General features: G+C 46.1%; 1 protein-coding gene across 3 annotated transcripts in view; it reads right to left on the bottom strand.

Annotated features, from left to right (window-relative positions):
• Positions 1-6,942, bottom strand: part of RAB19 (RAB19, member RAS oncogene family) — an 11,389-nt gene extending 4,447 nt beyond the window's left edge. The window contains exons 1-4 of one of the 3 annotated variants that reach the window (XM_014546726.1): positions 6,718-6,942; positions 6,036-6,233; positions 4,646-4,869; positions 1,925-2,108 (exon numbers count right to left, since the gene is read on the bottom strand). In XM_014546726.1, coding sequence (XP_014402212.1) covers positions 1,925-2,108; positions 4,646-4,846 — 385 coding nt within the window. In that variant the 5' untranslated portion in view covers positions 4,847-4,869; positions 6,036-6,233; positions 6,718-6,942. Of the gene's footprint in view, positions 1-1,924; positions 2,109-4,645; positions 4,870-6,035; positions 6,234-6,496; positions 6,683-6,717 lie in introns of those variants that run through there. The other 2 variants (XM_005875004.2, XM_005875006.2) reach the window with 2 other exon arrangements.
• Positions 6,943-9,374: the final 2,432 nt, after the last annotated feature.

Raw genomic sequence — 9,374 nt, 5'->3', positions numbered from 1 at the left:
AATAGAATTTCAGTGAAAGGTTTGCCCAAGATCCTAAGGGGACAAATATCAGATACTGAAGAAAGTTATGAGACAGAGCAGCCAGTATAGCCTACAGAAGGATGTTGGCTTCTTGACCCCTCACTCTGATAGAAGGTCTGAAGAGTTAGGTCAGGAACAGAGCTGAGGGGACAAGAAAAAGATACGAGGCCAGTCAGCCATCTCCGGAAGAAAGCAGGAGCCTTGTCAGTCGGGTTCAGGAATTTGTGTGTTATCTGGGGGACCATGGGGGACCAGCGAGGATTTTAAACAGAGGGACATCACATCACCGAGGAGCTGAGCTTCCTGTGAGTGGCTGGAGGGGGAGGAACAGTAGGAATCAACGCACAGTCATCTCTTTGCCATTTGTGTGGTGGGAAGTGGCTGCCAGGGGCTGGGGTAGACAGAATGGAAAAATAGTGAAAGAGACGGGAACACTTCCATAAGGGAACAAGACATTTGACTTTTCTAGATTAAGGCACGGAGGCCAATGACAGAAAACAGAAAGCCCCCTTGTATTAGCCCTGGGGTGATGGGGACATGTCCAGGTCATCTTTAGGGGCATTTCTAGAATCAATTAAGAACTGGGGCAGTGTGGCTCAGTTGGTTGGGCATCATTTTGTGCACCAAAAGGCTGCAAAACGAAAACACTACTAGAGAAATAACAGAAACATTAACACTTCTCTCTGAATGTACAATAGGACTGGCTCATATTTCCAGCTGCAAGTTCACTTTGTGTAGCTGAAGTTCCTGTTAGTTTTGATGTTGGTGTGTTAAGATTCACTTAGGGTCTTAACAGGTATAAGAAGTCATTCAAGCCCTGGTGTGACTCAGTTGGTTGGGCATCATCCAGTGTGCTAAGAGGTCACCATTTTGATTCCTAGTCAAGGTACATGCCCAGGTTACAGGCTCGACCCCCAGTAGGGGGCGTGCAGGAGGCAGCCCATCAATGTTTCTCTCTTCCTTTCTCTCTCAAAAATCAAAAACTTTTTTTTTTTTAAAAGAAGTCATTCAGCCCTGGCCGGCTTGGCTCAGTGGATAGAGCGTCAGCCTGCGGACTGAAGGGTCCCAGGTTCGATTCCGGCCGAGGGCACATGCCTGAGTTGTGGGCTCAATCCCCAGTGGGGGACTTGCAGGAGGCAGCCCTGATCAAAGATGTTTCTCTTTCATCGATGTTTCTATCTCTCTATCCCTCTCCCTTTCTCTCTCTCTAAAAATCAATAAAAACATTTTTTAAAAAAATAAAGAAGTCATTCAAGTGTGTGTCGGGTGTGTCAGTTACATTCATCTGAATGGCTCCCTCAGGGCTTTGGGGCCGCTGCCTGGGAACCTCAGCCTACAGAGTACTTTCTGTGTGGTCTGCACAGACTGTGCAGCAAACCAGCTGGGGCTCCTGCACGTAGAGGTCTGGGCCCTGTCCCAAGTCTCAGAATGAGAAACTCCAGGGTGGGGTCTTGGGATCTGTATTCTTTTTTTTTTTTTTTAAATATATTTTATTGATTTTTTTTACAGAGAGGAAGGGAGAAGGATAGAGAGTTAGAAACATCGATGAGAGAGAAACATCAATCAGCTGCCTCCTGCACACTCCCTACTGGGTATGTGCCTGCAACCAAGGTACATGCCCTTGACCGGAATCGAACCTGGGACCCTTGAGTCCACAGGCTGACGCTCTATCCACTGAGCAAAACCGGTCAGGGCTGGGATCTGTATTCTTAACAAGTTCACACCACCGTCTCTCATTTCCAAGTGAATCTGATGGAATTTCTGGGCCAGGTGCTTTCTGAGGCCCTCTTACCATTTGCACTTTATGATTTCATGCTTCCCTGCCACCGGAAACACACAAACAGCTGAGTGTCAGCAGAGGGGGGCCAATAAAACAAAGTTAAACCCTTTGAAAACTCCATACCGATCAGCATAATGACCAGGTTCGCAGCTCCGTATTTTTCTATCTCGTGAATCCAGTGAGGAACGGACTCAAAGGTGGACCGCCGGGTCAGGTCGTAGGCGATGATGGCCGCGTGGGCGCTGCGGTAGTAGCTCTGGGTGATGGTCCGAAAGCGCTCCTGGCCTGCAGTGTCCCACACCTGCATCTGGAGACGGGCGGGAAAGGGGATGGCATCAGGAGCTCCCACACCCGATGGGGACTTGCTCCCTGAGTTGCCTGCAAAATGCAGTTTCCTGGGTTTTACTTGGAGATATCCAAATTCAGGAGGTCTGGGCTGGGGTGCAGGAGTCTGTTGTTCCAGTTGCGCCCCAGGGTAATTTGGATGGGCTCCCAGGCTTGGGAGCCACCACCTCCGGGATGCTTAGTCGGAGAGTGGGACCCAGTGTCCTAGGGTCTGGTGTTCTTTCCCCTTTGCATCGCAATCATCCCTTCCTCCAGATTTTGGGCCTTATCTCTTGACCCTGCCCAGTGCTATTAACACTGGAAAAGGAAGTAATGTTGGCTGAACTGTTTTGATTTTAAAGGACCACTCCACTGTTTATGTTCAGGAGTATCCTCATAATATCACCTCCTAAACGACCATCTCGAGCAATAGCACCAATTTATACACTTAACAGTGTCTTGGGTACCTGTTTCTTCATATACTTACATTATTTACAAAATTTATTTATTTATTTAAAAATATATTTTTATTGATTTCAGAGAGGAAGGAAGAGAGATAGAAACATCAATGATGAGAATCATTGATTGGCTGCCTCCTGCACATCCCCTACTAGGGATTGAGCCTGCAACCCGGGCGTGTCCCCTGACCAGAATCAAACCGTGACCTCCTGGTTCATAGGTTGACACTTAACCATTGAGCCATGCCGGCCAGGCACAAAATTTATTTTTTAAATAAAGTTTGCAAACATATACAAGACTAGAGAGAATAGAGCAATGAACCCTCATATACCTATCATTCCAGATTCAATAATTTATATATAAAACCCTAATATGCAAATTGACCCCAGGGGAGTTCGACAGGAGACCCATCACTTGCTCACTATAATGTGCGCTGACCACCAGGGGGTGGCATGGAACAAAGAAAGGCCCTGGCCGGCAGCTGGAAGGCCCTGATCAGCCCTGATTGCAGGCCAGGCCTAGGGACCCTACCCATGCATGAATTTTGTTCACCAGGCCTCTAGTTATTCAATAATTATCAAGATTTTGCCACTTTTGCTACATCAAGCCTGTTCTGTTGATTTCTTTGTTTTTATTCTTTAATGTTTTTAAATCCTCACCTGAGGATATTTTTTTCATTGATTTTTTAGAAGAGTGAAGAGGAGGGAGGGAAGGGGGGGGAATGAGAGAGAGAGAGAGAGAGAGAGAGAAACATCTATGTGAGAGAGATACATTGACTGGTTGCCTCCTGCACTTCCATATGTGCCCCAACCAGGGCTAGGGATTGAGTCTGCAACTGAGGTACATGCCCTTGACCCGGAATTGAACCCTCTAACCACTGAGCTCCCGGCCAGGGCTCTTTGAAGTATTATTTTATTTATTTTTCTTGTCTGCAGTATCATACATGATCATCCAACTGCCTCTAGAATGTTCAAACCTGTTACTGCAAATTCAAAGCCCAGGAAGAACTCCTCCTGGGATTTACTTTAGGTCAGTGAGGTATTATTTTATTTTATTTACTTATTTTTTATATGACCAGAATCGAACCTGGGACCCTTCAGTCCGCAGGCCGACGCTCTATCTACTGAGCCAAAACGGTTAGGGCAGTGAGGTATTATTTTAAAGCAAATCCCAGACTTCATGTCATTTCATCCCTACTTACATTGATGTACATCCCTATAAAAACGGACATTTTCTTTCATAACCACAATACCATTATCACTAATAAACTTTTTGATAACTCCTTGATATTATTTAATGCCCAGTCTATATGGAAATTTTCCTAATTGTCTCCAAAATGTATTTTTACAAAATCAGGATCCCAAACAAGATCCATTTATTACATTTTTACCCACACTTTTCGATCTTTTCTAATCAAATGGGTAAAAGACAGTATCTTACCGTTAGCTTATTGTTTATTTAATTATGAATGAGGATGGGCACCTTTACATAAATGTATGAGCTCACTCTTATAAAATTTGTGAAACAGCAGTTTTGTTTAATCTGTGAATAGCCTACTTTTTTGTGTGTGCTTGGCTGTTTAGCTTTTTTTCTTAGCTATTTATCAGGGCTCTTTTCACGTTAAAGCAATTAGCCATTTGTCAAGTCCCATATATGCAAATATTTCTTTCCAAGTGTCATTCATCTTTTGACTTGGTTCAGAGTGTTTTTGAATATGTAGAAATGTTACCTTTATATAGTTACATAGAAATATATACATTTGACCTTGAGATAGTTAGATTGAGCAGTATTTTCCCTTATGGCTTCTGGGCTTCTTGTCTTTTTCACATTATTTATTTTTTATTTTTATTGTTGACACTATTACAGACATCCTGGGTTTCTCGTCTTACTGCAAAGCCCAATTTCCTCATTCCACAGTGATAAAAATGAATACACCTATGTTTTTTCCTGGTACTTTTATGATTTCATGTTTTACATTCAAATCTTTTATTCCTCAGGCATGTGTTTCGGGGTTAGGAACTCTGGCTAAACTAGGGGGAGCGAACCCCGGGCCCCTCTGACCTTCACTTTCTTGCCGTCGATCTCCAGGGAGCGCACAGTGAAGTCCACGCCGATCGTGTTCTGCTGTGTCTCCGTGTAGACCCCGGATTTGAAATGCTGCACCACACACGTCTTCCCCACGTTGGAGTCCCCGATGAGGATGATCTTGAACAAATAGTCGAAGTTCTCATCTGCTGCCCTGGCTGAGCTGGAGAACTGCATGGCGCTGCCTCCCTGGAGTGGAGCTGGGAAGAAAAGGAGGGGTTCAGCGTCTCTTTAGTGACCATGACCAGGCGCAGGCGCTGTTCAAGGCACTTGGGGTCCAGGGGAGATCGTTGCTTTCATTGCACTAACATCCTCTTGGGCCCTGGCTGGTTTGGCTCAGCGGATAGAGCGTTGGCCTGTGGACTGAAGGGTCCCGGGTTCAATTCCGGTCAAGGGCACATGCTGGGACTGCGGGCTCGATCCCCAGTAGGGGGCGTGCAGGAGGCAGCCAATCAATGATTCTCTCTCATTATTGATGTTTCTCTCTCCCCTCTCCCTTCCTCTCTGAAATCAATAAAAATATTGGTTGAAGGACACTAATTACTGGTCAGGTACAAGAGAGCTGCCCCCCTAAGCTCACACCTGCCTTAGGTGGGTGGACATTACTTTAGGGGTACCCTCAGGATGAAGAGGTCCTACTGCCATTCTCTGCTGGGCTACCCAGTCATCACAGTCAGATGACAGCATTGGTGGAAATCCTGGTCATTGAGACCAGGGGCTCCGTGCCCCATGGAGTGCCCACTCAGCAGGAGGATGGCAGAGGAGATGCCCACAGGAGTGTTTTTCCTGCCATTCTTCAGTTGATAGACATGCCTGGCTTTTCACGTGGGGAGAAGGACTCCAAATGTCCAGGCAACCAGCAACAAAGGACTGACAAGGTCGGACAGAGAAGTCAGTTTAGGGAAGAGTGACATGGTCTTTTTCTTCCGGCTCGCACCTACTTTTTCTTGACGAGGAAATTAGGATTTTGAGAAAATCCAAAAAGAAAACTGTAGTGGGGATGTTTATGGCATACTTCGCCATAAGCTGGAAAATAAAGTTTCTAAATGACAGTGTTTCCCACACTAACTAATTCTATCAAAATTATTTGGGGAGATAATTAAAAATACATATTCCTCAAGCCCATCCCAGATCTGCTAAAGATATTTAAAAACCCGTGTACACATACGTGCACGCACTCGCCAGGTGATTCTGATGCCTGCCCAGCCAGGTTTGGAAAACACTGATCCGCACAATCACTCGCCTGAATTTTATTCTCACCTTCAGCCTGTCTGCCCAACGATTCACCTACACTTCAACATCACTGAGCATGAGGAACTCACTACCCCCTGCAAAAATCCATTCTGTGTGCACAGCTCTAACTTACCTGGGGTTGAAATCTATCTCCCAGGGTTCCATCTGTTGACCCTCGTGCTATGCCAGGACTGGGCAGATTCCGATTCCACATGCCAGCCCATCAGATATTTGGAGCGCCAAGCATATCCCCTCCAGGCAAATATCCTCAGGCCCTCAAAGGTTCCTCAAAGACTATCGTCTTGGGTCTCCTCATAAAAATCCACGAAACCTACCCCCATTGGATGATTAAAGTTGATGTGCTGCACTGCAAGTTGCTCCTGCCATACGATACCCTTCTTCACTTCCCCCCAGTTGTACTTTTTGGTTTTCTTTAAAGTCATGGAAAAGGACAAATCTGTATCGTGACACAAATTAAAATGCACACAGATATCCAGCCTATAGAAGCCCCATGCTTCTCTCGCCTCCAAAACACCTGTGGCTCAATGATCCCGCAGACGGTGGACACCTGCAGCCCTTTGTCTCCCCTCTGACCTTTCAAATAAAGAAAGCCACTCCACTTCCGTGTCTCATCACCATAACTTGAGCTGCAGTCTTCCTCCTGTGCCTCACCCCACCCCAGGAAGTCCTCAGAATTTCCACGAAAGCCCCTTGAACTCAGCCTGCACGCCCTGCAGGAGAACGCAGTGTCCGCCTGGGACGCCCTCCATCCTGCATCCGGTAGCCTCCACCCTCCCGGGTCACCGGTCGCCTACCTGTCGCGCGCTCTCACTTCTGCTCGCGGGAAAGGTTTTCTTTTTCTCCTTGTTTTCCTTTTCAGCCCGTAGGGCCCCGTCTTCCTGCTGCCTCGCTGCGCGGTGGGAACTGTAGTTCTGTCCCCAGGTGCCAGGTTTGGCGGCCTGAGAAAGTGAAAGGAAGTGGAAGCCCTCCCACTGCCCCTGAGCCCGCAGCTGCCGTTGGGCACAGAGCACAGGTGAGGCGCTGGCCAGCACTGGCCGCCCAGAGTCTGAACATTCGTCATCTTGCAAAGCCAGTTAACTGAGCCAATACCTATAAACCACCCTGTTTCTTCTTTCTACTCACTTTCTCTTATGCAGCTCCTCCCCCCTCCCCCCTCCCCCCCCATTTTTCCTGCTGTCCCTTCTTTGGCTGGGGTGGGGGCTCCAGTGGCGAGAACACAATGTAAAGGATACAGAGCTGGGTCTTGAGTCTTTGCATTGTCTTGTGGATTCGAATTACTGTTCTCGAGGAGCCTCTAAGACAGTGGTTCTCAACCTTCTGGCCCTTTAAATACAGTTCCTCATGTTGTGACCCAACCATAAAATTATTTTCGTTGCTACTTCATCACTGTAATGTTGCTACTGTTATGAATCGTAATGTAAATATCTGATATGCAGGATGGTCTTAGGCGACCCCTGTGAAAGGGTCGTTCGACCGCCAAAGGGGTCGCGACCCACAGGTTGAGAACTGCTGCTCTAAGAGAAAGGAGGTGTTCCAAAGAGAAGATTAAAAAACGAAAATACCTTTGCATTTGTACGGAAGAAAGAGCTGAAAAAGCATTTGTTTCTTTCCCTCACATGCTCAACCACAGAACAGAGGTTAATTTCTAGGTCTGAGGAAACAGGGTTTACCAGGCCCTGATGCTGGCACAAGAGACAAAGCCGGGGGTGAATTTTCCGTAGTTTTCCCCCTGCAGAGTCTGGGAGGGTCACTGGTTCTCAGACCATAGGATTAGATTTTCTCCACTGTGGAGAAGGTAACATTTGGCAGTTAAGCCGTGTAGGTACAATATGCAAAACAGAGACATCCTGTTTATAAAATATTTAAATTGGTATAGTGTTTTCAAACCGTGGGCTGAGACCTAGTCCTGAGTCCTGAAATCAGTTTTAGTGGGTTGCAACCAGCATTTTTACAGAAAAGGTTCGCAAAAAAAATTCCAGAATGTATCTCATGTAATCAGGCTTAGGATTGTTCTGTGAAATGTTTGGGTCAGTTGCAGACCTGCCTGTGTATAGAGGGGTGGGGGAGGAGGGTAAGGTAAAATGCATTTCTTCCTGTGGCTGAGGTCTAGAAAGATTGAGAAGCCCTGCAACAGAGGACAATTTATTCAATATCCAACAACACCTTTTCCCCACGATTCCTTCAGATGATCTTTAAAATATGATTTATTTTGCTCCGAATTCCACTTACAGGTAAATTGCGGGGAACTGCTCCTTTGAATAAAGTAACCCCAATGCTGGCAGGTAGAGCAAGAAAACAAAAGACCCTGCCACAGGCTGCTGCAGCGGACTGCTGAGAGCCATGGTCATAGGTATGTGACTAAGAAATGAAATGTAGGTCAAGACCCACCACAAATGTATGGGCAGGGGCAGGAAATAAAACCCATTAAATGTCAATGTCAATGAGGTTAGCCATCAAATGTTTTCTTCTCTCGGTAATGCTTACTGTTAAATAAAAAAATAAAAAAAAGTCAGCGGACTCAGACCCACTACTTGGAGAACATCTAGAGCAGGGGTGGGCAAACTTTTTGACTCGAGGGCCACAATGGGTTCTTAAACTGGACCGGAGGGCCGGAACAAAAGCATGGATGGAGTGTTTGTGTGAACTAATATAAATTCAAAGTAAACATCATTACATAAAAGGGTACGGTCTTTTTTTTTTTTTTAGTTTTATTCATTTCAAATGGGCCGGATCCGACCCGCGGGCCGTAGTTTGCCCACGGCTGATCTAGAGTAACATCAAATGGTGGTAAAATGTCCAGATGGTTATGGAAGCCAAGGAGAGATTCGGCCTCTCCCTACTCTGACCTTCTCCCCCAGTATGACTACCAGTGCAAAGAGCATAGCTTGGGCCACGGGGAAAAGGCTTTCTGGGTGGTGGTGGCGGCCAGGTTATATACTTACTTTACATACACGCATATACATATATACACACGTATTTCACAATTTATACATTTTATCATTTTAACCATTTTAAGGGTATCATTCTGCCCTAGCCAGTATGGTTCAGTGGATAGAGCATCAGCCCGCAGACTGAAGGGTCCCGGGTTCGATTCCGGTCAAGGGCACGTACCTCAGTTGCAGACTCGATCTGGACCCTTGTCAGTGTGCCGGCAGGAGGCAACCAGTTGATGTTTCTCTCTCACATCGATGTTTCTCTCTCTCTGTCTGTCCCCCTCCCACTCTCTCTAAAAATCAATGGGAAAATATCCTCGGGTGAGGATTAACAACAACAACAACAACAAATTAATTAATTAACTGTACCTTTCAATAGTATGACATATATTCACATTTTTTAAAATATATTTTATTGATTTTTTTTACAGAGAAGAAGGGAGAGGGATAGAGAGTTAGAAACATCAATGACGCCGAAACCGGTTTGGCTCAGTGGATAGAGCGTCGGCCTGCGGACT

The sequence above is a fragment of the Myotis brandtii genome, unplaced genomic scaffold, assembly GCF_000412655.1.
Source record: "Myotis brandtii unplaced genomic scaffold, ASM41265v1 scaffold455, whole genome shotgun sequence".
Lineage (NCBI taxonomy): Eukaryota > Metazoa > Chordata > Mammalia > Chiroptera > Vespertilionidae > Myotis > Myotis brandtii.
Note: the sequence above shows the minus strand (reverse complement) of the source record. Positions and strands in the feature narration are given on the sequence as shown.